The sequence below is a fragment of the Anopheles darlingi genome, chromosome X (assembly GCF_943734745.1).
Source record: "Anopheles darlingi chromosome X, idAnoDarlMG_H_01, whole genome shotgun sequence".
Taxonomy (NCBI): Eukaryota; Metazoa; Arthropoda; class Insecta; order Diptera; family Culicidae; genus Anopheles; species Anopheles darlingi.
This window is the reverse complement of record NC_064873.1, coordinates 11,584,631-11,609,438: the sequence shown is the minus strand read 5'-3', so window position 1 is coordinate 11,609,438 and position 24,808 is coordinate 11,584,631. Positions and strand designations below refer to the sequence as shown.

The 24,808-nt window shown below is 42.5% G+C and overlaps 4 protein-coding genes and 1 long non-coding RNA gene across 11 annotated transcripts; 2 read left to right on the top strand and 3 right to left on the bottom strand.

The window, feature by feature from the left end:
* Positions 1 to 48: 48 nt before the first annotated feature.
* On the bottom strand, positions 49 to 3,953 carry LOC125950838 (uncharacterized). The gene is made up of 8 exons (XM_049679182.1): positions 3,815 to 3,953; positions 3,404 to 3,561; positions 3,192 to 3,286; positions 1,850 to 3,113; positions 987 to 1,687; positions 725 to 921; positions 463 to 567; positions 49 to 393 (listed from the first exon to the last, which is right to left on the bottom strand). Exons 2-8 carry the CDS (start codon positions 3,441 to 3,443, stop codon positions 333 to 335), a joined length of 2,463 nt encoding a protein of 820 aa, XP_049535139.1. The 5' UTR covers positions 3,444 to 3,561; positions 3,815 to 3,953; the 3' UTR covers positions 49 to 332.
* Positions 3,954 to 6,267: 2,314 nt separating this feature from the next.
* Positions 6,268 to 8,579, top strand: LOC125950830 (UV excision repair protein RAD23 homolog A). Of its 2 annotated transcripts, XM_049679169.1 has the most exons (3): positions 6,268 to 6,394; positions 6,452 to 7,268; positions 7,360 to 8,579. In XM_049679169.1, the coding sequence occupies exons 2-3, from the start codon at positions 6,695 to 6,697 to the stop codon at positions 7,971 to 7,973; spliced, it is 1,188 nt and encodes a 395-aa protein (XP_049535126.1). In that variant the 5' UTR covers positions 6,268 to 6,394; positions 6,452 to 6,694; the 3' UTR covers positions 7,974 to 8,579. The 2 variants fall into 2 exon arrangements, with proteins under 2 accessions (XP_049535126.1, XP_049535116.1); XM_049679159.1 differs by having other exon boundaries at positions 6,291 to 7,268.
* An 840-nt stretch (positions 8,580 to 9,419) lies between these two features.
* On the bottom strand, positions 9,420 to 17,832 carry LOC125950794 (histidine--tRNA ligase-like). 6 transcript variants are annotated; one of them, XM_049679126.1, is made up of 6 exons: positions 17,267 to 17,414; positions 16,833 to 17,193; positions 15,448 to 16,716; positions 12,991 to 15,364; positions 11,638 to 11,792; positions 10,588 to 11,518 (listed from the first exon to the last, which is right to left on the bottom strand). In XM_049679126.1, exons 2-4 carry the CDS (start codon positions 17,013 to 17,015, stop codon positions 15,140 to 15,142), a joined length of 1,677 nt encoding a protein of 558 aa, XP_049535083.1. In that variant the 5' UTR covers positions 17,016 to 17,193; positions 17,267 to 17,414; the 3' UTR covers positions 10,588 to 11,518; positions 11,638 to 11,792; positions 12,991 to 15,139. The 6 variants fall into 6 exon arrangements, with proteins under 6 accessions (XP_049535104.1, XP_049535066.1, XP_049535099.1 ...); XM_049679147.1 differs by lacking the exons at positions 16,833 to 17,193; positions 17,267 to 17,414 and adding exons at positions 17,484 to 17,613; positions 17,710 to 17,832 and having other exon boundaries at positions 9,420 to 11,518; positions 11,638 to 15,364; XM_049679109.1 differs by having other exon boundaries at positions 9,420 to 11,518; positions 11,638 to 15,364.
* Positions 12,166 to 13,272, top strand: LOC125959504 (uncharacterized). Its single transcript, XM_049692332.1, has 2 exons — positions 12,166 to 12,793; positions 12,881 to 13,272. Exons 1-2 carry the CDS (start codon positions 12,166 to 12,168, stop codon positions 13,270 to 13,272), a joined length of 1,020 nt encoding a protein of 339 aa, XP_049548289.1.
* Positions 17,833 to 22,718: 4,886 nt separating the features above from the next.
* Positions 22,719 to 24,048, bottom strand: LOC125957180 (uncharacterized). Its single transcript, XR_007469230.1, has 3 exons — positions 23,819 to 24,048; positions 22,898 to 23,712; positions 22,719 to 22,829 (listed from the first exon to the last, which is right to left on the bottom strand). It is a non-coding gene; the product is annotated as an uncharacterized LOC125957180 (long non-coding RNA).
* Between the last annotated feature and the right edge of the window lie 760 nt (positions 24,049 to 24,808).

The window sequence follows — 24,808 nt, the reverse complement described above, 5'->3', positions numbered from 1 at the left end:
TTTACCATATTCCCAACATTTTTTTCATGCTAACGAAATGATAAGATTCACAAACGTGAGATTAAGTTTCAATCTAAATATATTTATTAAACGCTTTAAACTATTTAATAGGCACATGGTATAGCATAAAGCACATCAAAAATAAGTGCAACAACCAAACGAGAAATACGACAGTTTTGTACGCATGTTTATTAGCTGATTGATTGACTTGACTAACTAATATGTACCTTAAACAAGGGGCTTACGCAGATTTTTTCTTATCGAGAAGCGGAAATATTTCCTGAAGAAACTATGTTCCTACTGACTTTCCAGTATTTATTTTACAAATCGATCTACAACCGAACTTTCAATGACTCCATTCGCTGATTAATACGCTTCCGCAACTCAGCATACCTAGGATGGAAATAATTTAGCCAATATTATTGAAATGGGAATAACTCGTATATAGTATCTGATATTTACTTAAATCGTATCCGGTGCAATTCTCGGTACTCTTCTTCATGATAGCGATCGAGAATAGCTCTACATTCTGGTATGGAGAGATTCAAAAACTGAGCCACTTCGCTGCTGCTCAAAGTAATAACAAAAAGAGATGCATAGTAATCAAAAAATAATAATTCATGACAAACCGTAGTAAGTAATGATAAACATTTTAAAAAATGATAAGTTTGCATTTTAGTATGAGCACCAAAATTTATATTTTTATTTTTTTATAATGACATACCTTATTTCTGGCGTTTGCTGCCCATCCATAAGAAAAATGCGAGCAATGTCCTCATGTGGTCCAAGTACCACTCGCGTCACAAGAGGATAATCATCTTCCCGAAGCTTTTTTTGTTCTCCATTATCTCGCACAATAAACAATGCAAAATTTTCTGCTTTTGATTCCACTTTATACTTTTCCAATAGTAGATTTATAACCTGCATGAGTAGAAAAAAAACCCTTTGAAATGCCAAACCAATCCATTCAAGTGTATTTAACCAACCTCTTGAGTGCTCACCAACGAGGAGACCCAGACATTCATTTGCGAACCGTAAGGAGGAGTGAAGAATGACGTTTCTCGATTGTAGAAGTGACCATTGATTGAGCAACGACGCTTCAATTTCGTCCTGGATCTTCTGTTGCCTGATCGGCGCTTGATCGCAGTTGATCCTGTTTTAGGCGGTTTCCGCAACACAACACCGTCATCGGTAATGGCCTGGTCATTGATCTTGGTACTGTACTCAGACGACACTGTTGATGCCACGGACAGTTCGGCTGAGTGAACGACACACTCACGCCCTGCTTGTCGATTTGACCATCTTGAGCTTTCCAGTTCGTCGTAACAATCCATCTGAATCTGGATTGAATTGGATGTGCGAACAGACGGTTTCATCGTTTCCGAATCAACTCCAATGGATTCGTCGGTATCTTTTTCATCTTCGTCACTATCAACGAAACTGTTGCCGGAATATTGCTGTCCAGCAGACCTAGAACGCAATAAACCGCGATCAGCGGTCCATGAGTCCGTGTCAGTGTTGACAGGAGAGGTACTAAATGCCTCGCTACCGGTAGTTCCACCTCCATCGGATGATCCAGCCTCCGATAGCGAAGGTATTGCAGCTTTTTGTTGTGATATATTTTCATATCGTTCAGATCGGTCCATAGCTGTATTTTCTCTCCTGACATTTGACCCATTGCTACAAGCTGAAAGAATATTGGCAAAATAATGTGTAGTATTATTATTCATCTTCCACAGTCACATCAGTTAAATGTTGCTCAACAAATTAAAATCTAGAAAATTGAGAGATCATAACTAAACTAATTTGGTTGGTTTTAATAAAAAAAAACAACTTTAAACAAGGTTACCTGCGTTACCAACAGGAGAATTATCAATTCGGATTTGTTCATCAGCCAGGCTGTGATGCATTACACCATCGTTGTATAACTTCAGGGAATCGTTAATGCGTGCTGGGTCTATTGGTTGATTGAGCTTTAATGTACCGTCGGTTGTTTTCAAATCCGCCGTGCCATCCAAAAAATCGCGGTTAATCTGCCTTTTGAAAGCTTCGAAGTCATGCGACCGTAGCGTTGCTTCTGGCGTCCGAAAGTTGTCATCTCCTTCATTGGAAGTTATTGATATATCTGTCCTGATTTCTACATCAGCAGCAGCCCCAGTACCATCATCAATTGCCGACCGAGAGTCGTTTGTTGCCAGTGTCACGGAACCACCGCTGCTATCGCCGGAATCGGCCACATTTGGCGTTAATGTTTTGTAGTCTGTGATAGTATCGGTAGTTACACTTTCACTCGCGAAACTAGCCTCTCTATCAGATTCTATATCAGCGCTACGTGTTGGCATTGGGGACGGCATCGTACGATACAGCTTTTCGCTATCATCTAAACGCCGCTCCACTTGCAACAAATCATCGAACTCATCCCATGTGAGCTGTTTAACCTCGGAAAGCTTAGAGGGAAGTGTGATAAATTTGTTTTTGGCGCCGTGACATGGAGACGCTTCCTTAGAGGATTCGCCCGAATTAGGCTTTGAATCGATTGAAACTAATTCCGAAGAAAGGCTCAACGTATCGTAAGAAATACTCTCAGAGATGGTCGTTGTATCGTTGATACTATCAGGTTCAGTATAATTACATGAGCTGTTTGTCTCTGTTACCGTCGTTGTTCGTTCTTTGTTAGCTAACAGTGCCGACGTATCTGCGATCGGAAATATGTTTTCTTTCTCGTCCACCAATGATATAGAATTGCTCTGACGATAAGAGTTCCTCTTTCGCACAGTCACGACAGTACGCTGGTCGTCATCCTCTTTTAAGTGGATCATACCCTGTACGCCCCAGTAGATGCGCAGCGCACCTTCAAGCACTAATCGGCCGTTCACCTCGCGACTCCGTATCTCCAGACTTTTGTTCGTATGAAATAGGTTGTAGCTACGTAATCTTGATTCAAGATGATTTCGTGGTATACAAGGCCCAGCTGGGGAGCGCAGAACTGGCTGTTTTTTTTTATCAGGTTGACCATAGCTCTTGTGAGATTCAACGCGTGTACCGTGGCCGAACAACTGAGGACCAAAGAGAGCTCCATAGCATGGCACATGGCAATAAGGAACACCTTTATGCTGGAACAAAACAAAAGAATATGATTTTAAAAAAACAAAAATCACTAGTCTATAACCAACTAGATAAAATACACATACCTCGGCGTGTTGGCCTGGATTTAGCCGCTTGCCACACTCTTCACATCGCAAACATTCCGGATGCCAATCGTAACCGAGCGACTGTTTACGTTCCGCTTTACGAACGGGAGACACCCAGAGCAGAAGAATAGAAAACAAATGGTTAAACAACCAATAGTATGACGCGCATTGATCGAAACAATGGTAAAAATACCAGGTATATAATAATTTACCGAAAAAGACCGGTTTGCCACATTTATGACACTTCCACATTACTCTGGGCTAATTGGCAGGGAATAGGGTATTCCGAATGCAATTCGCGAGCCGCCGAACACGCAATACTAGCACGCCCGTTTTGCTTAACGCAATTCAATGACTAGTATGGTAATGGCTGAAAGGAGAAAAGTTAATAGAGCAAAAGACGATCTAAGTTACTTCGTGCCAAAAGCGATTATCCGAAGAACAAGAACCCTATGCTAGAGACTTTGCATTTACAATTTACAATCATCAAAATGGCGCCCCTTCAAGCAATTTGCTTGTGATAGTGAGGTTGAGTAAGCAATTCTGTTCAATTGAAATGGAATGAACGTATGCGATTGGAGTTCGTTGCGCAAACAGATTCTATCGATCACTATGAAATTCACCTTATATAGTTGAATACGCAAAGTATTCTGGCGTAGTTCAGGTTTCGCCGCGATAAACAACTACACTACACAATAATTCGGAGACCGAATGCAACATTTGTCAAACACGACACATGAATAACAATGAAGAATTCGTGGTAAACACCAAGGTACTTTAAAAAGACAGGTAGCTTCTTAACCGCTTTGACAGGTCACCATTTTCAATTTGTTTGACATTCATAGCAGGGGGCTTTTATCAATAAAACCACGTGAGTTTCAAGAAGAAGAAGAAGAAGATATGGACAAGTTTGGTGGTTTTATCAAGAAAAGTACCTGATTTCACTCTTTTTCGGAGGTTTAAATGATTCATCTTTCTATTTAAGATCAATCGAGCAACCGAGTTGTGTTTTACAGCGAGTGAGCACGGTCCAGGAACGCTAGCTAGCTCTTGTTCTAGGCCGGGTGGCAAAACCTACGGACCGATAGCATATTGAAACTATTGAAAGAATTTTGGGAATATTTGCATAAACTTCAACTTTCGTGCCACTTTTCGTGAATTTTAACTGTCGTAATACCACGGAAAAGCGAAAACAGCTCCGAAAAGAGCGTTCCCGAAGTAAATATCCCACCATCCCATGAATGTCAAACTCTGAAGTTTTTTCTTAAATACGATCGAGGATTTGTTCTGCATAAAGCTACCTGTCTTTTTAAAGTACCTTGGTAAACACTGACAAGGGCCTGAAGGCGAATGAGGTGCGTATATCCGTCAGGCGTTATAAAGTATACTTGACGCCTCAGTCGTGTTCAAGGCAAGGTGTATTAAATAGGAAGGTGGTTTCTTATCCGCTTTGACAGGTCACCATTTTGAATTTTTTTGACATTGGTGGCAGGGCGCTTTTTATCAACAAAACCACGTGAGTTTCAAGAAGAAGAAAAAGAAGATATGGGCAAGTTTGGTGGTTTTATCAGGGAAAGTACCTGATTTCACTCTTTTGCGAATGTTTAAATGATTCATCTCACTATTTAAGATCAATCGAGCAACCGAGTTATGTTTTACAGCGAGTGAGCACGGTCCAGGAACGCTAGCTAGCTCTTGTTCTAGGCCGGGTGGCAAGACCAAGGTACTTTAAAAAGACAGGTAGCTTCTTAACCACTTTGACAGGTCACCATTTTGAATTTGTTTGACATTCATAGCAGGGCGCTTTTATCAACAAAACCACGTGAGTTTCAAGAAGAAGAAGAAGAAGATATGGGCAAGTTTAGTGGTTTTATCAGAGAAAGTACCTGATTTCACTCTTTTTCGAATGTTTAAATGATTCATCTTTCTATTTAAGATCATTCGAGCGACCGAGTTGTGTTTTACAGCGAGTGAGCACGGTCCAGGAACGCTAGCTAGCTCTTGTTCTAGGCCGGGTGGCAAGACCTACGGACCGATACCATATTGTAACACTAGGAAGAATTTTGAGAATATTTGCATAAACTTTAACTTTCGTGCCACTTTTAGCCGTGGCCACACGGGGCGAAAACTCTAGCGCAAACGAAAAAATTAATGCCAAAACGTTTACGCTTGCCGTTTACATGCTGTCAAACGATTATTGGTCCGTGGAGCGTAAAACCTAGCGTAAAAGCTTTTTGCAAACGGTAGGGCTCACAATATGTTCTTTTTGTGGTTTACATCGACAGTGAGTGATCATTGCTAGTGTATTCAATCCTTTTCTTCAAAAAAACGATTTTAATTTCCTCAACCCGGCCATGTAAACATATCGAAGCGCAAAAGTTTTGGCATTAGCCGTGGCCACACGGGGCGAAAACTCTAGCGCAAACGAAAAAATTAATGCCAAAACATTTACGCTTGCCGTTTACATGCTGTCAAACGATTATAGGTCCGTGGAGCGTAAAACCTAGAGTAAAAGCTGTTTGCAAACGGAAGGGCTCGCAATATGTTCTATTTGTGGTTTACATTGATAGATAGTGATCATTGCTAGTGTGTTCAATCCTTTTCTTCCACAAAACGATTTTAATTTCCTCAACCCGGCCACGTAAACATATCGAAGCGTAAACGATTTGGCATTAATTTGTAAATTTGCGCGCAAATTTTCGCTCCGTGTGGCCACGGCTATTAATTTTTTCGTTTGCGCTAGAGTTTTCGCCCCGTGTGGCCACGGCTTTTCGTGAATTTGAACTGTCGTAATACCACAGAAAAGCGAAAACAGCTCCGAAAAGAGCGTTCCCGAAGTAAACATCCCACCATCCCATGAATGTCAAACTCTGAAGTTTTTTCTAAAATACGATCGGGGATTTGTTCTGCATAAAGCTACCTGTCTTTTTAAAGTACCTTGCCTTGGGTTGCTCTTCCAGTTGAAGCTGCTCGAAAAATTCATGACAAAACTAAATTCGAGCTCTGATTTTGCTGATGGGTACTTCATTTGCTCGAAATAAGCCACAAATCATGCTCGAGTTTTGGCAACTCGGCAGGAAGCGGCACACGTCAAATGTAATAATGAAAATCATCATGGCTTTGTAGGTCACAAATCAGAACAAAATTATCAATTCGTTACTCGTTAGAGTCACCATCGAAAGACTCGTTCTTTTTGCTGCACTGTGTGTACGGCTGATAGTATATTCGCAAATAGTGGTAAATAGTTTCTCCCGTTGCAGAGAAACCCTTAACAAAATCACATCAATCCAACGGCTGACGATTTCGGTGCTGAGTTAGTTGCTGAGAACAGCACTCGCTGATATGGTCACAACGTCAACTTCCACAGTTGGTGTGTACACAGCATCCCATTCGAGATTCCTATCTGTTGCTATTGTCGCCGCTATTGATTGGATCAGGCTCTACTTTAGAACCGTTCCCTGCGAAGTGTGAGCTAAAAAACATAAAAAATTATAGATACGAATATGAAGATAACTCTGAAAACTCTTAAGCAACAGACGTTCCACGTTGAGGTGGATGTCGAGAAGGATACCGTAAGAATGTTGAAGGAAAAAATTTTCAGCGAAAGCGGTCAAGCTTATCCAGTAGAACGCCAGTGGTTGATCTATCTTGGCAAAGTCATGGAAGACTCACATCCTCTCAGCCAGTACAATCTGGACGACAAAAAGTTCGTCGTAGTTATGAACAAAAAGTCAACAGTTTGCACTAACGACGCAGAGACAGCCGGAGTTAGTTCGAGCAAACGATCTGACACAGATCTGATTACAGTAGTCAACGAAAACGAAAAGCTTGATAAAAAAGAGCCTGAGTCGAATGATGCTGTGGCTAAACCGAAAGACGTAGCTAATGAGGTCTCCAGTCCAAATAAATCAACAGCTTCTACCTCTGTCTCTGCCTCTGCGCCCAGCCCTAATCAACAGAAAACAGAAACAGATCAACCCCATCCCCAATCAACCGGCGAAAGGCCAGCTACAGGCGATGAACCCAACCGCGAAAATATGTCCCGCGAGTGGATGGAAAATGTCCGAAGGATATCAGGTAAATCCCCTGTGTAATTAAATGGTTGGGGTAACATCAATGAGTCTTTGTATTCATGCCTTACTGATTATTTCTTTGTTTGAATGTACAGAGATGGGATACCCGGAAGTTAGCGTTATTGTCGCGCTAGAAATATGCAGCAACAATCGAGAGGCTGCGGTCGAGTATCTGATGGATAATGCAGCCGACATGGCAGTTGATTTGCTTGAACAGCAATCCGCAGAAACCCCAGCCGCCAGTGTACCAGGGATAGGTGTTTCCGGATTGCAGGCACCTGATATGGCAGTCGCTGCTGGAGGTGCGCGGAACGAGAGACCACTCGCTTTCCTGCGCGGAAATCCAGTCTTTTTCGAAATGAAACGCCTACTACAGGAAGACCCGAGTCTGCTACCGTATCTGATGCAGCGAATTCAGTACAGTAACCCTAACCTAATGCGCATCATCAGTGAAAATCAGGAAGAGTTTCTCGCAATGATCAACGAAAATTCTGAGTTGGCCCCGGATAACAGAGAAGCACAGGAATTGGAGAGCATTGCCGCTGCCATGGTGAACAGTCTGACTCCCTCCGATATGGATGCGATCGATCGGTTGAAGGCGCTTGGCTATCCGGAACACCTCGTCATTCAGGCATACATAGCATGTGAACGCGACGAATACAAGGCGGCTGAATTTCTCGTCTCACAGAATTTGGAAGACGAAGATTAGATTTCTTGATCATAGATTTTTCTCGATAATACCCCTAAACATGCCTACCTAATTTTATAAAACTCCCTATAGACGTTCATTTCACATTTCGAACAAACTAAACAAAGCAAAAAAAGACCAAATTCATGGACGTGTTACAACATTGCGGTCCATTTTGATTTGGTTCGATTTGCATGGATGAACCCACTAACGTTCAGATTGCCGACCACAAGCAAAATATAACCGCCGGTTCTCATACGTTAAAAAAAGCAAAATTTGATGGATGAAAGGAATATTTTTGTGGGTTTAATACAATGCAGCGTTCGTAAAAACGAAGATTCGAATATGTGAGTTATCCAAAGGAAAAGACAGGCAAAGTCAGTATAGTTTTAGATTTTGTTACTACAAACGTTTTACAAGGGTGTCATTTTTGAATTGGTTTTGATTGTCTCTTGCTGTAGCAGGACTCTCAGATGGTGAAGTATATGTCAATCTAAGCGATTGATTACATTCAGAATACAGATAGAACATACATTAAGGTATTCGAAAAAATGCTGCAACGTAAAAGAAACATCAAAAGATAAACCAACGCCTGTGTTTCCTTTATTGGACACGGGAAATTGTGAATTTCTTTCTTTTCCATTTTTCTATATTTTGTACTTGGCCCAAAATCACTAATTAACGTATTCGCAAGCTCTTGTAGTAATGCTGTATATCTTTAATTCGGTACAGACAGGTGAAGAGAATAAAATAAACTTTGAAACGAAATGAATGAAATGATTATTACTGGTTACCATTAATGCGAATGCCGTTTGATGCCAAACTACGTAGACCATCGGTCTCAAACTCGCGGCCCTCAATACTATTTCGTGCGGTTCGTGGTCGTGTCCGCCAAATATAAGATAAATATAATTTTATATAAAAAACCCCTTTTTTAGTGTGTGATGCTGGAGGGCCGCATAGGTAGGTGTTACATTACACTGCAACTCGGATGCTAATATGAGTCTGAGACCTCTGATGTAGACCAACGTGAAATCGTTCTAGTAAAATAATTTTGTTTACGAATTTATCATCGGAAGATATCGTTCAATAATTCAATTACAGATATATAAATTTTTTGCACTTTTGAATGCTTTAATCGTAAATGTAGCCGGATATGAACTATGAACTGTCTAGCTGCTTTAACATTATAGCTTAAAGCATGGAACAGTTAATACTTGGCCGCACAAAATAGGTAATATCTCAGCCAAAAATTGACGCAAAAAAAAGGTGTCATTTTGAAGGTTTTCTTATTGCTTTCAATATTAAATATAATAGAAATATTGATGCAAATTATTCATTAGTTTTTTATATGACTTTTTTTTTAACTTTTTCTTTGACATCACCCAAAATGTTTGAAAAGTACTGTAGGACACATCATTTGCCCTCTTGTTGCATATCACCCTCATTTCAGGGGGGGGGGGGGGGCTTCGGTATTTTATTTTAATTATTCGCATTTACTTTTTACAATTTTTTATGAGTGCTTATCCTTTCAAGAGTATTGTGTAAAATTTTGGGATCAATCGAAACAAAACTGACAAAGACATTGATTTTTGAAAAACAGAGTTTCATACAAGGCTCAATGCATCTCGCGACTTTGAATCACGATTCCCAAAACCCATGTTTTCAAAGTCGGTGGTGCCCATCGTAGCATAAAAACTACTGGACCGATTGATTTGAAATTTTCAACACATAATTTGTACACTATTTGCCAGGTAGCCTCGTCAAGTTTTTGTTAAAATTGTTGATCCTTTTTTTGGACAATTTTTTTAATTATGTAAAGCTAATTTTTTGAGCCAATATCGAAAAAAATATCACTTTTTCAACTTCAAAAATCTGCCGAAAATCGAATAATGGGAAATTTAACTAAAACTTGACGGGGCTACCTGGATAAACTCATAATCTAACAAAAGAATATTCATTTGAATACTTCTGATGACCCAGCACGTGGTTACGATGGGCACCGCAAAAAGTACATTTTTGCAAACTTGTCTTTCTAGATTGGATGTCAAGAACGTAGTTTAGATCAAATCATCCCCAAAATAGATCCAAAAAATTTTGAAAAGTTGTAGTTTAATATGACATTAATTTGAAAAATCAAAGTTGACTAAAAATCATCAAATATAAGCCCTTTTTTGAACCGTAATAACCAAAGCCCCCCTTAAGTAGGCTTTACATACATATACATTTCTGATATACTATTTAAGTTTCCTTGTGATAATTGTCCAATAGAAATCAATGGAACGAAAATCCAGTCATTTTGTTGGAGTGATAGCTTTCCCTATGTAATCGATGTATTTGAATACAAAACATTAACGCAAAAACAGCTATCTAAATCATGCCAAAATTACGCAGGATTATTGGTGGACAAATGAAGGATAAAATCCTTCTCCGTAGACACTCTTTTGTTGCACAAATTTCGAATGAACGTTGGCTCAATGGTGAAAACATTTGATCTGTCGTCACAATGTCAAATCTTATGCCAAATCGTCATCTTACGGGCAAATTTATCTCCGTGAATAAACCAAACCTTTCCTAAACTATTCCCTCTATGATTGAGAAAGTAATTATTTTGCCCTGTATTTTTCGAAATGCATTTTTACGAGTGTTCCACCGTCCATCGAAATGCATGGTTTGAATTCGGTCAACACTTGCTCATACAGCTTCCACGAATACACTCGAATTTGGGCAATAAAGCTGTGCTCTAGGGTCCTATTTAGCTATTTTCTGGCTTTTATGACCTTAAAAATTCTTTTAAAAATATTTGACAAACTGTTATGTCGACTGTCGTGAGTTTTTTTTAGTGAAATCACGCTGAGATATCCCAGGATTTTCGATTCACTTTTTTCTGCAGAATCGGGCATTCGATACACTTCTGTTTAACTTTTTCGACTGTTTTATTTTACTAGAATCAAGATAAAAGTCCCGTAGTAACGTTTACATAAAGTATTTTGAGCTGAGTTTCACAATTTCAAGACTTTCGCAGTTTTTCTCTCCAGCCAAATACAATTTTTACAGCCAAAGGTTTGTACATACCTTTTTTCACCCTTTACGTTCCATCGGCGATAACTTTTGAAGGCGTTGATCAATTTTGACAAAAAAGTTTCCACTAAATAAACAGACTACAATGATTAAAACAAAACAAACAAACAGAATGGCAAAGTGACCATTAGGCACGCTGCAATGATTAAAAATTAGCGGCCAAATATGAACTGTTCCATGCTTTACTATAAATGGCTCAAAAAAGCAAACAAAAATAAAACTCCCTTGGAATCATTGACCTTCTAGATTGATTCACTTGACGACAATCCCACATTTGGAGTCGAACCAACGTTGCTAAGACCTGCGAGACTGTCTGGTGGCTTCAGTATGACCAATGATCTGAATGAAAATTCGTTGCTGCACATTTCGATTCTTCTTCCGTAAACAGCACTGAACTGTAAACCGCCTAACAGACGATACCGTAAAATCGTCAAACGAACAATCGCTCCAAGAAAACTCCCAGTTGCTTTCAGCTTGAAAACCTGCTGCGAAATGCAAAGAGGAAGCGAATGAAATTAACAATAGGGTTCAAGGTGTGCTTAATGTGGTTCAAAACCCGATCGAATGATTTGTAGAACGTCGAAGTAAACTGCACAATCATTACCTTTTGCTTCAGGGACTTCGTGATCTCGAAAAAGAGCCATTCGCCATTGATAGAATTTAGTTTGCGAGACTTTATAGGGAAGGGATGAGTTTTGTATTATTATTTTTTCTCCTCTCCGCCTGTCTCAAAACATAGTGTAAGTAGTTCTTTGCCATCTGGAACGAAATTTCAAAGCCGGTGGGAGGAAGCAATGAACGGATTTGTTGCGCTTGACAAATTTACAGTAGTACAAGCATGAAGCGCATCAGATTAACACGCATACAAATGCCGCCTCCAAAGAACCAAAATTTCAAATAAAGAAGGCATAGACAAATATATTTAAGAGGCAGTGGATGCTTCCCACACGGTAGTATTTCTTCTTGCGGCAAGTCGTGCGGAAGCTAACAACCCTTGAACTGGGGCTGGACAATTAGTACTTGTAGTAAGTGTTAGTGTAAGCGAGACAAATTTGTGTGTTTGTATGCCATTTGAATACATTTTGGACATAACATGTTGGTCAAAAGTGCAAGTGCCTTATGGATCGTAGCAATGGTGTTTTCGCCATTATTACCCAACGTCGCTGGCTTGCCATATGCTGACGATTTTCCTTACCATGCCTACCGACCACCTACATCGGGCCCTAGTGCTGAGCAGAAGATGCTGCTAAGAATCTCAGACTCTACTTCGTCTATCAAAGGTAGTGGTATCGAAAGTGCTAGCAATACGCGTGACAATCGCAAGGATGAGGCGTTTGGCGAAGCAGGCAGTATCAATTCAGCAAAGGATGCCGTCCGCTTCCATCAACTTGACAATTATTTAGATGGACATAGATTGCTCGACGCAAGTAAGGGCTCGGCCGTCGATAAAATGAAGCACCTATCCGGTGAGAACTTCGAAACAGACAAATCACATAACCGGAAGTACATCAAATCCGGTTTCTCTAATACGTACCACAAAGATGAAAATGGTAGTAAAAGTTCATACTATGAGGATTCGGATGATAGAGGCGGCAAGCAGGTGTACGATAACCGACACAATTTTAGAAACGATCATCTAGATAAGCTCTATAACCAAGAACACCGTAAAGATTACCTGCGTGATAATTATGATAATAAGCGGGCTGAAAGCGATTTTCAAGGTACCCACAATATTCATAGAGCTGCGGCTCTTAATCGTGGTAAGTGGAAAAACAATTTCATTAATAGTTTAATGACCCGTAGAGAGATGCCTAAGCCCTTTCTATCTCTGTAAAATATTCCACCAGGCAACACGTACGGTTATCGAGATGGATACATGCAAGGCGATCATAATGATCAACGCCGTGGTACCACGAGGTCTTACGGTACCTACGATTACTATCCACACGCAACTTACCAACCCTATCAACGACAATCTTATTACTATGAGCCTCGACCTTCGTTTCCATTGACTCCGCTCCAGTCGGTGCCGATTACAATCTACGATGATTTACGTGAATTCAAACCGTACGTGGCGTCGAATTATTATCGTACGCAACAATACATGATACCCCGTGAGGATACACGTTCCGGTGATTATCTGGAGGATTTCGGCGAACGACGCCGACTCGTATACAAGGATAATTCACCACCACCGCTACCACTGTCCTCTATGCCATATGGCTACCGGAGATACTAAATATTATGTAACGTGACCTCCTGCACTGTCTCACGTTTCATAATTGTAATGAATCATGAACCTTACAAGAGAATCAGGTTTTATCATTATGTTATAGGCAGATGTAATACAATACTAATGGAAGTCGTGAAATATTCCCAACATTTTCGCACTACTTTATGTTATTATCCTCTATGTCTCTTAAAAATAGAGTAAATAAATACAGATTTATTTGACGAAAAGGTTCAAGTTTTACAATTTTTAAACTGCATGATGAATCGTTTACTGCATAGTATAATATTTTAAGAAAAAAATATAGGCCCTGCTACACGGAGCGTAAAATTTCGCGTAAGTTTACAAATTAATTTACGTTTACGCTTCGATATGTTTACGTGGCGGGGTTGAGGAAATTAAAATCGTTTTGGGGAAGAAAACGATTGAGCACACTAGCAATGATCACTCACTATCGATGTAAACCACAAACAGAACATATTGCGAGCCTTCCCGTTTGCAAACAGCTTTTACGCTAGGTTTCACACCCCACGGACCAAGGTACTTTAAAAAGACAGGTAGCTTTATCCAGAACAAATCCCCGATTTTATTTAAGAAAAAACTTCAGAGTTTGACATTCACGGGATGGTGGGATGTTTACTTCGGGAACGCTCTTTTCGGAGCTGTTTTCGCTTTTCCGTGGTATTACGACAGTTAAAATTCACGAAAAGTGGCACGAAAGTTGAAGTTTATGCAAATATTCCCAAAATTTTTTCAATAGTTTCAATATGGTATCGGTCCGTAGGTTTTGCCACCCGGCCTAGAACAAGAGCTAGCTAGCGTTCCTGGACCGTGCTCACTCGCTGTAAAACACAACTCGGTTGCTCGATTGATCTTAAATAGAGAGATGAATCATTTAAACATTCGAAAAAGAGTGAAATCAGGTACTTTCCCTGATAAAACCACCAAACTTGCCCATATCTTCTTCTTCTTCTTCTTCTTGAAACTCACGTGGTTTTGTTGATAAAAGCGCCCTGCTATGAATGTCAAACAAATTGAAGCGAAGGCAAGGTACTTTAAAAAGACAGGTAGCTTCTTAACCACTTTGACAGGTCACCATTTTGAATTTGTTTGACATTCATAGGAGGGCGCTTTTATAAACAAAACCACGTGAGTTTCAAGAAGAAGAAGAAGAAGATATGGGCAAGTTTGGTGGTTTTATCAAGGAAAGTACCTGATTTCACTCTTTTTCGGATGTTTAAATGATTCATCTCTCTACTTAAGATCAATCGAGCAACCGAGTTATGTTTTACAGCGAGTGAGCACGGTCCAGGAACGCTAGCTAGCTCTTGTTCTAGGCCGGGTGGCAAGACCTACGGACCGATACCATATTGAAACACTAGGAAGAATTTTGAGAATATTTGCATAAACTTCAACTTTCGTGCCACTTTTCGTGAATTTGAACTGTCGTAATACCACAGAAAAGCGAAAACACCTCCGAAAAGAGCGTTCCCGAAGTAAACATCCCACCATCCCGTGAATGTCAAACTCTGAAGTTTTTTCTTAAATAAAATCGGGGATTTGTTCTGGATAAAGCTACCTGTCTTTTTAAAGTACCTTGGTTTACGCTCCGTGTAGCAGGGCCTTGTGTTATGTAATGACAAACAAGCGGTATGCAGCCAAATGTTTTTTTCATGAGTACCTTTAGTAATAAGAAATCTAAAAATAAAAATATAGCAATAAGATATCGTTTCGTATAATTGCTGCAACAGAAACCATTAACAATTTTTTACAATTGCATTTGCCTTATGTTTGAATGATCAGCTAAACAAACCCAATTCAATTGATAGTGTAGAGGTTTATATAGTTTGAGTGTGCGAATGTAATTTGATACATGCTATTGAGCAGAACTAGGGTTACGTATCTGGAGCTTAGCACGAATTTGTTCAGTTAAGGATTCAAGCGGCAGTTCTTCCTCTTTCCGAGTGGCGATTTCACGAAGCTTCACGACACCGCGAGACAATTCACCATCGCCTAAAATGATGGCATATGGGATCTGATACTCTTCGCAATGCTGTAGCTGGGCTAGCAATTTTGGATTCAGTTTATACGAGTGCTCTGCCTGAAACAAAAGAAGAAAGAGGATGATAAGGCTTCAGAATAATGGAAATTAGCATCACGAGACTGCTAAACCATGCTAAATACCTTCAGTCCAGCACTCCACAGCTTGTTAAGTATTTCTAGCCGCTTTAGGTGCAGTCCCTTGTGCGCAGAAGCCACGTAAATATCAGTTTCGTTAGTACGACTTCGGCCCGTCGACTTGGCTTCGAGTATAGAGAAAATCCGCTCAACGCCAATTGAAACACCGACGCAAGGTACCTGCTTTCGCTTGGGGTTGAACATTCCTACCAAATTATCGTATCGGCCACCACCCGCAACAGAACCGACCGCAACATCATCGTCCGTATTGGAACCGCCCAAAACCGCCTCATAAATTACTCCAGTATAGTAGTCTAAACCGCGGGCCAAACTTAGATCAAACGCAATAAGGTGCCCAATCTCAAAAATTTCGCAGTATTGTAGCAATAGACGCATATCGGCCAATCCCTCCATGGCACTCGCTATACCCTTTAAATGCTGGTCCTCTGATAATCGGTCCACCAATTCGATTCCGCCGCTCAGCGTCACGTACTCCCCAATACGATCTACGGTCGCTTCTGACAAACCCTTCTCGTGAATCATCTCCTGCCGTACTTCATCCCACGGTGTCTTGTCCAGCTTGTCAACCGATGAGCAGGCGGTACGAAACTTTTCTACTGGCACGCCACACGCCTCGAACATCCCATCTAGCAACTTCCGATGGTTGAGCTTCACTGTAAACTCACCTATGTTCAACTCGCTTAATATTTCGGCGACCACCTTCACACACTCCGCGTCCGGCAGCATGGGATCGTAAGTGCCGGCGATATCAAAATCGCATTGGTAGAACTCACGGTAACGTCCTCGCGTTATCTGCGGATTATCCCTTCGGTATACCTTCGCTATGTGATAGCGCTTTATGTTGAACACGTTACCCATGCCAACATAACGGGCAAACGGGACCGTGAGATCGTACCGCAGAGCCAGCAGCTCGCCTCCCTGATCCTTCAGATCATATATCAATTTTGAATCATCGCCGTACTTGCCCGTCAATACCTCTTTCAGCTCAAATACTGGTGTATCGATCGTTTCGGCTCCGTGCCGCCGGAAAACCGTTACTACATGATCGAGTACGCGCTGCCGCAACGTCATCGCTTCTGGGCCATAATCACGAGTACCTTTAGCTGTTTTCAGTGCTAGATTACGGTTCGCCGATACCGGTTCAGCACTAACCACTTCACGAGCCAGTGTTGCTTCACATTCATTTCCAGACGATAGCTCCATTTGCTTAAGCTGCTCCTTGAGGGCTAGCAGTTTCTGCACCTCAGCGTTGATCTGTGGAATTATCAAGTCAAACCATTAGCCAGACGGAAGTATATGAAATATAATCGATCAATAGGGGCTCCTATATTTCAATTTTATAGTAGTATCCCTTTTTCTGGATCTCAGACCTTTGCGTATAACAGACGACTTTCATATATCGGTGGCCCACCGCATGCATCATATGCTGCATTTTTTCCAAACAATCTCCGGTAGTAGATTTGTGGCTTCGATATTATAATACTCCGTACAGCGTGCTGTCGGACGCGTTGCATAAACAGCAAGGCAGTCACAAACTTATTTTGTATTTGCATTGCGATGTTTTTTACGGATCGTACAAAAGATCAATAAAACCATTCACTTTCACTGGAAGTAAGAAGCAAGAGGCAAGAGCCGGCCCGAATTGCCTTCCAGCAGAAAATGAAAGAGATGCAAAAGCGCTATTATACAGTGGTATGTAGGGTGTAAGGCAAGTCTCTCGCATAAGTATGGCTGAAAATTGCAATCGAATTGGTTGATTGGTGAAAATAGCGGAAAAAACAAAGCAAAGCACTAGCCGATTTACCTTCAGGCAGTGCAGCCGGGACAAATTAGAAGAGGTAACTTTCTTCTGCACGCTTTGTTGATGGCAAAACACACGCGTTAGAAGATACTTGTCACTTTAGGAATGACACCCTATGTCAGCAATATACACAGCCATGAAACTATCATAAATCGTGATTTTTTATACATATTTGAGGTGCAAGGAATTTCAAATCGCTATCGCATCGAGCTACCCTTACCTTTGGCTTGTCTTGTGGCGTGCTGGATTTTAGCTTCCGCACGAGGTCTCCCTGACTGGCGATAGCAGCCGCAACCGTATTCCTTTCGGCCATTTGTATATATACGCACAAGCGAACACACGCACTGTTGCTGTTGGGATTAGAAGGATGCAGAAGGATGGTGTTAGAAATACTCGCGTGACACGACACAGGAAAACTGAGTTGTAGTGAGTTCAATGAAAATCACCGGCGAACGTGGCCAACAAGGCTAAATTGATTAAATGGCGTTTACGATTGTGGATTAAGCGATTCAGTTCGAAGGTGTTTAGGCCCTGCCAGACGGAGCGTAAATTTATGCGTAAATTTAGGTGCCTATTCCCGTCGGCAAAACGGAAGAATAGCCCCCGTGAACTTTTTATCGTTTTTTTCGGGCGAAAGTTCATTTTAATTATCGCCGACTTTTCAACCCACCCTTGTATACGTTCCTAAAACGATAAAATTCAACATGACAGAAAGAGATGTAGCTAGAAAAGAAAGAGAAAGGGCTCACTTATCGATCAGCTGTTTCGTCCCAAACGTACTAAATGTATGAACAACATAGCGCATGCTTAAACCACTGGAGTGAGAGAGATAATCATATTACGCTCTGCCGTTCTTTCACAGCATGGTCGCTTTGTTGGTAAACAAAGCATGCGCAACGATGATCATGTGGAGCGTTTCTCATGGAATTAATTGTAATAATTTCAACTCTATTCATTGTATTCCGACAAAATGGAAAAGCGATGGGAGCATGCGCTTAAGCTGGAACACTGCGTCCAACCAGCAGCTGCTAGCTCCGCTATACTCGATGCTGAAGCGCAACACCGTTCTACAAGAGCTTTGGTTGACGGTGAGGAAAACTTTAAAACGAAAATAAGGATACTTAGAAGGACGGGGAGGGATTGGAAAACACTTCTGAAATGATAAACAAAAGTCTATTGCATAAAATGCCTCCTCATCCCTCTGATAATACCTTAATTTATGTTTTGAAGTCTTAATCCCGTGAACAAAACAACACTCACGTGATAGCAGTTGTTAATAGTGGGTATTTTTCAAAAGAATCATAATTTACACGTCGTGTATGTTGCTGCGTGCCCGTTGGATTTGAATTTGAGTTTTCAAAAATCTTCGCCTCTACTTTAAATTCGCCTGTCGTGAGCTATTGTTGTGCCGTTCTTTCAAAGTTTGGTCTTTCTCTTTCTGGCGCATTTGGTAGGTTGACTTTTTAGTAGAGTTGCCCACCCGACCATTCACTATGGGGATACTGAGATTTTTCCCCATAGTGAGAAATGTGCTCACTATAGGGCTGCATAGTGGCACCCTTTTAGGGCCGCTATAGAGCCACCTCGCCAAGGAAAGTGGTGTTCACAAATTCTCACAAGGGCGAGCCTTCTCACGAAGGAAAGTGGTGTTCACAACTTCTCACAAGAGCGGAAATTTTGGTTACTTGGGAATTCCAATTAGAGCTTGCTCAGGATTGGTCGGTTTCTGGAGAGCAAAAAAATTGGACATGCGCAGTTCTCGCGCTCTCTCTCCTCTCTCGTCTTCGATCGTTCTTGGTGGTACTGATCTTCTACCGAGGTATTGGGGATCTCTATCTCTCTTACACTCCCCTCTGTTTCTCTCTGTGTTCTGTTCTCCCTTTCTCCCTCTCGCTCAGTGCTGGGGTGCTGCTGGGAACTCCAGCTGTTTTCTTGGTCAAGTTCGTAGTCGGGTATGTGTGTGGTAGTAGTGTTCAATGTTGCAAGTCTGTTCGTGGTGCTGGAATATCAAGGAGACCCACCCGACCATTCACTATGGGGATACTGAGATTTTTCCCCATAGTGAGAAATGTGCTCACTATAGGGCTGCATAGTGGCACCCTTTTAGGGCCGCTATAGAGCCACCTCGCCAAGGAAAGTGGTGTTCACAAATTCTCACAAGGGCGAGCCTTCTCACCAAGGAAAGTGAGGTTCACAACTTCTCACAAGAGCGGAAATTTTGGTTACTTGGGAATTCCAATTAGAGCTTGCTCAGGATTGGTCGGTTTCTGGAGAGCAAAAAAATTGGACATGCGCAGTTCTCGCGCTCTCTCTCCTCTCTCGTCTTCGATCGTTCTTGGTGGTACTGATCTTCTACCGAGGTATTGGGGATCTCTATCTCTCTTACACTCCCCTCTGTTTCTCTCTGTGTTCTGTTCTCCCTTTCTCCCTCTCGCTCAGTGCTGGGGTGCTGGGAACTCCAGCTGTTTCCTTGGTCAAGTTCGTAGTCGGGTATGTGTGTGGTAGTAGTGTTCGATGTTGCAAGTCTGTTCGTGGTGCTGGAATATCAAGGAGAACGATTAATGCATGGCTTTTATTGATTGGGAGAATTATACTTACCTACCGATGTGGATGTATTTCGTCGATGCGATGGGAAGCGAACTTTGTTGCGGAGCACTTTAAACGCACAATAACACGATGCACAACTTCACCAACTTGAAATCAATAAGTATGGCTATCAATAAATGTATGCAAAACTGGGAGTGCAATGCACACCGTATCAATTGTTTTGCACTTTGCGCTCTTTCAGACAAATAAGTTCGATCATCAACTCGCGCTCCACGCTGTTCCCTCCCACAAAGAGATGCGTGCAACGCAATTTGCCGTGCTTGTCGCCGCGATAGGAAGGGCCGTGCTGCATGCTGCTCAGGTGCAATTACTATCGGCAGCGGCAGCATCAGTGGCGGCGGAGAAAAGCACCACAAAAGCGCCGGCCCGCCTTTAGGCCTACGACAAGGCCGCGATCGGGAGCAAATCGCGGTGGTGTATGTGATCTTGCAAGGAACGCACTAACTGAAATGTTCTTTTCGAGGCAGTCACACCTTGCAATGCTGCAGGTAGCAGCGATCGCACATGCCATGAATCAAAACCACGTAGTTTACTATCACGGCTTGACCACAGCACAGCAGGGCACGCTGCACGCCTTGAACGCTGAAAGATTACATCGATCGATCAGGATGCTAAAGCTGCATATATGCGACAGACCTTCCGATCTTAAATGCTTCGTAGACGGCACTGCGTTCACAAAATTGATTACCATGGTGGTTGTTGCCAGCAACATCTTCGATTTGTTATTCTAAATCAGATCATTTGTTACTTAAACTAGAACAAGGAAAACGGTTGTCGCTCGAGGCCTCCCTCCTAACCTGGCATTACCTCCACCTGGCGGCTTCTAGAGGCCCATAAGAGCCTTTAAGTCCCCTTTGTGGGGCTTTGCATAGGCCCTACTCTCCACCTAGGCTCTGCCTAGCTCGCCCTCTTGCTTTCCACACCTCTTCTTATCACGCAATGCCATCCCTATCCAGAAACCGCCGGACTGCTCATTTCCTATCATTTTTTAAAGACTGCGCTTAAGTTCTGCGTGTGCAGCCTTGCGGTGCTGCCGGAGGTCGCACCGATTTTATTTTAGAAAAAACTTCAGAGTTTGACATTCACGGGATGGTGGGATGTTTACTTCGGGAACGCTCTTTTCGGAGCTGTTTTCGCTTTTCCGTGGTATTACGACAGTTCAAATTCACGAAAAGTGGCACGAAAGTTGAAGTTTATGCAAATATTCCCAAAATTCTTTCAATAGTTTCAATATGGTATCGGTCCGTAGGTCTTGCCACCCGGCCTAGAACAAGAGCTAGCTAGCGTTCCTGGACCGTGCTCACTCGCTGTAAAACACAACTCGGTCGCTCGAATGATCTTAAATCGAGAGATGAATCATTTAAACATTCGAAAAAGAGTGAAATCAAGTACTTTCCCTGATAAAACCACCAAACTTGCCCACATCTTCTTCTTCTTCTTCTTGAAACTCACGTGGTTTTGTTTATAAAAGCGCCCTCCTATGAATGTCAAACAAATTCAAAATGGTGACCTGTCAAAGCGGTTAAGATGCTACCTGTCTTTTTAAAGTACCTTGATGTAGACGCTGCTTAACTGACGTCTCGTACTTTGGCCCGCAAGCAGCCGCCTATCCTGTCATGTTGTGTTTGTTTACTCCTGTTTACCGGTACCCAAGGTACTTTAAAAAGACAGGTAGCTTCTTAACCGCTTTGACAGGTCACCATTTTGAATTTGTTTGGCATTGGTAGCAGGGCGCTTTTTATCAACAAAACCACGTGAGTTTCAAGAAGAAGAAAAAGAAGATATGGGCAAGTTTGGTGGTTTTATCAGGGAAAGTACCTGATTTCACTCTTTTTCGAATGTTTAAATGATTCATCTCTCTATTTAAGATCAATCCCAAGCAACCATGGAGAACAAATTTTGGGGGATTCAGAATTCTGATCAGAACTCAGAATTCTGATCAGAACTCTGGTCTCATCAGCATTCTGAATCCCCCAAAATTTGCAGCAATTTCTCCATACAAAATTGGGGGATTCAGCATGCCCATCAGAACGTCTGATGAGAATGCTGAATCCCCCAAAATAGTTCACATTTTGTCCGCAGGGTGCGCAGGCACGGTATATATTGTGTACATGTGATATATATATTTATTTTCTACAAATATATGTATAACACCAAATTTTATTTGAAAAAATTATGATTTTTTTAAATTATAAATAAATTACACTAATTTACCCATAAAAATCACCCTCTTATCTCCGCGATGCCGTGCGCCCCTTTCCGGAGCGGGCTTTGGTATTAGTATGGGGTCACCGTGGTACCCGTACCTGGCAGTGACAGTGGTGCTTGGCCACCGTACTCCGTGCCGAGGTTGTGCGGATGGTAGGGTCGAGGAGTGCCGGCACCGTTTGCTATCCGCATTGTCCGTTAATCCGGTGATGCAACGAGTTGCTGTCGATTACGGTGGTGATGGTGATGATGGTAATCGGTCGGGGTCCCACTGTACGAATCGTTCAGTTCTGATCGCTTTAACGAACCGTTCAACGAGGCTGGGGAGGAGAGCACATATCCTTGGCCGATGCATGATGTGGATGGAGGCTGTCAAAAAGAGAAAGGGGGAAAGAGAATGAGAATGAAGCAGATCACCGGTATAAAGACTTACCTTTACTCGCTGTTTTCGTAAGCAGCATCCGATGAGGTACCGTTGCTGAACCTCACTGTGATGCTGATTAGAATGGTGGTGGTGATGGAGCGGATGATGCGTCAGTGCATGCCGCAGCAATTCTTTGTGGATCCGTTCGTCGGATGACGAGCAGCAGCTGCTACCATTCCCGATTCCCGTACGGGTCCCCCCCCCCCCCCCCCCCCCCCGTACGGGTCACCGAGCGCAGAAAGGTCGGCAGATGCAGGTTACAGTACTTGGCAACTCGGCACGACACGACACATTCTCGTCAAAGTTTAATATGGAATTATGGGCATCCTGTGGGGAAGGGAGAATCCGTGTTAGTGTCACCGTGGATTGATACGATCCGGTACCGGCGTACTTACCTCATCCCATAGCCTTTCTTATCATCCGGTGTTCCTTCATAATATCAGTAACTGCGTCACGATCACGATGCTGCGGATGCTGCGGCGGACAAAAAACAAACACGTATTTTCGGTGAACTACACTTACCTCAGCTTACTACGATGGTACACTACTGTTTCACTTATTTTACACTACACTTTTTCACTAATTTAAACGTTTTTTCACTTGTTTTAACAAGCGCAGATGCAACCGACGTTGTTGTTGTTTCAGGAATTTTCGTGAAATTGAAACGTCAAACCGATCGCAACGATCGATTGCGACCTCTGCTGGTATCGTCAAGAACTGTTTGAGCTTTTAAGGGGATTTGGTGTTCTCATAGTAGAACTGTTTGAGCCTTCGAGGGGATTTAGTGTTCTCATAAGAGAACTGTTTGAGCCTTCGAGGGGATTTAGTGTTCTCATAAGAGAACTGTTTGAGCCTTTGAGGGGATTTCGTGTTCTCATAGGAGAACTGTTTGAGCCTTTGAGGGGATTTGGTGTTCTGATTGTTGTCAGCAGCAGAACTGTTGGAGCCTTCAGGGGGATTTATTGTTCTCCACATGAGAACTGAAGGCTGCCTATGGTTGCTTGGGCAGTAACTGCGTCACGATCACGATGCTGCGGATGCTGCGGCGGATGCGTCAGTGCATGCCGCAGCAATTCATTGTGGATCCGTTCGTCGGATGACGAGCAGCAGCTGCTACCATTCCCGATCAGCAGAGGGGACCCCTCATTGACGATCAGGGCCGTAGCCGATCGGTCTCCCGCGCTGCGGTGATGTGATAGCCGGTGGCGTGCTACGGGTTAGAGATCATTGTTATCATTCATTACGGGGTAGAGATCATTGTTATCCTTTGTATGTAAAAACCCTGTTCGCACTTCCTTGGCGCCGACGCCACTTACCCATTACGGAAGGAGTTTTCGATGACAATTTTCGGTCCATGCTTCAGGGCAAGCACCGCTGTAGTCGCATTGACGTCCTCTATCGTCTCCGCACTCCACTCACGACCGGCGATTTCCTTCGGCACACCACCGGCACCATTCACGTATGGCGTACGGGCTGGCAACGGAGCATCTTTGTTCGAAAGTTAAGCGCATCCTTCAGTGCCTGCTCGAAGCTCTTCTCCCCCCCCCCCCCCCCCCGTACGGGTCACCGAGCGCAGAAAGGTCGGCAGATGCAGGTTACAGTACTTGGCAACTCGGCACGACACGACACATTCTCGTCAAAGTTTAATATGGAATTATGGGCATCCTGTGGGGAAGGGAGAATCCGTGTTAGTGTCACCGTGGATTGATACGATCCGGTACCGGCGTACTTACCTCATCCCATAGCCTTTCTTATCATCCGGTGTTCCTTCATAATATCAGTAACTGCGTCACGATCACGATGCTGCGGATGCTGCGGCGGACAAAAAACAAACACGTATTTTCGGTGAACTACACTTACCTCAGCTTACTACGATGGTACACTACTGTTTCACTTATTTTACACTACACTTTTTCACTAATTTAAACGTTTTTTCACTTGTTTTAACAAGCGCAGATGCAACCGACGTTGTTGTTGTTTCAGGAATTTTCGTGAAATTGAAACGTCAAACCGATCGCAACGATCGATTGCGACCTCTGCTGGTATCGTCAAGAACTGTTTGAGCTTTTAAGGGGATTTGGTGTTCTCATAGTAGAACTGTTTGAGCCTTCGAGGGGATTTAGTGTTCTCATAAGAGAACTGTTTGAGCCTTCGAGGGGATTTAGTGTTCTCATAAGAGAACTGTTTGAGCCTTTGAGGGGATTTCGTGTTCTCATAGGAGAACTGTTTGAGCCTTTGAGGGGATTTGGTGTTCTGATTGTTGTCAGCAGCAGAACTGTTGGAGCCTTCAGGGGGATTTATTGTTC

What these genes read in the sequence shown, in the direction of transcription:
- LOC125950838 (XM_049679182.1), bottom strand. Translation starts at nt 3,443, where the DNA reads ATGTGGAAGTGTCATAAATGTGGCAAACCGGTCTTTTTCG. An exon ending in ATCCAGGCCAACACGCCGAG is followed by an intron (nt 3,114 to 3,191) that starts GTATGTGTATTT and finishes GTTTTGTTCCAG; the next exon opens with CATAAAGGTGTTCCTTATTG. An exon ending in CAGCAAACGCCAGAAATAAG is followed by an intron (nt 568 to 724) that starts GTATGTCATTAT and finishes TACTTTGAGCAG; the next exon opens with CAGCGAAGTGGCTCAGTTTT.
- LOC125950830 (XM_049679169.1), top strand. Translation starts at nt 6,695, where the DNA reads ATGAAGATAACTCTGAAAACTCTTAAGCAACAGACGTTCCACGTTGAG. An exon ending in AAATGTCCGAAGGATATCAG is followed by an intron (nt 7,269 to 7,359) that starts GTAAATCCCCTG and finishes TTGAATGTACAG; the next exon opens with AGATGGGATACCCGGAAGTT.
- LOC125959504 (XM_049692332.1), top strand. Translation starts at nt 12,166, where the DNA reads ATGGTGTTTTCGCCATTATTACCCAACGTCGCTGGCTTGCCATATGCT. An exon ending in AGCTGCGGCTCTTAATCGTG is followed by an intron (nt 12,794 to 12,880) that starts GTAAGTGGAAAA and finishes ATATTCCACCAG; the next exon opens with GCAACACGTACGGTTATCGA.
- LOC125950794 (XM_049679109.1), bottom strand. Translation starts at nt 17,015, where the DNA reads ATGCAAATACAAAATAAGTTTGTGACTGCCTTGCTGTTTATGCAACGC. An exon ending in GTCGTCTGTTATACGCAAAG is followed by an intron (nt 16,717 to 16,832) that starts GTCTGAGATCCA and finishes ATAATTCCACAG; the next exon opens with ATCAACGCTGAGGTGCAGAA. An exon ending in TGTGGAGTGCTGGACTGAAG is followed by an intron (nt 15,365 to 15,447) that starts GTATTTAGCATG and finishes CTTTTGTTTCAG; the next exon opens with GCAGAGCACTCGTATAAACT.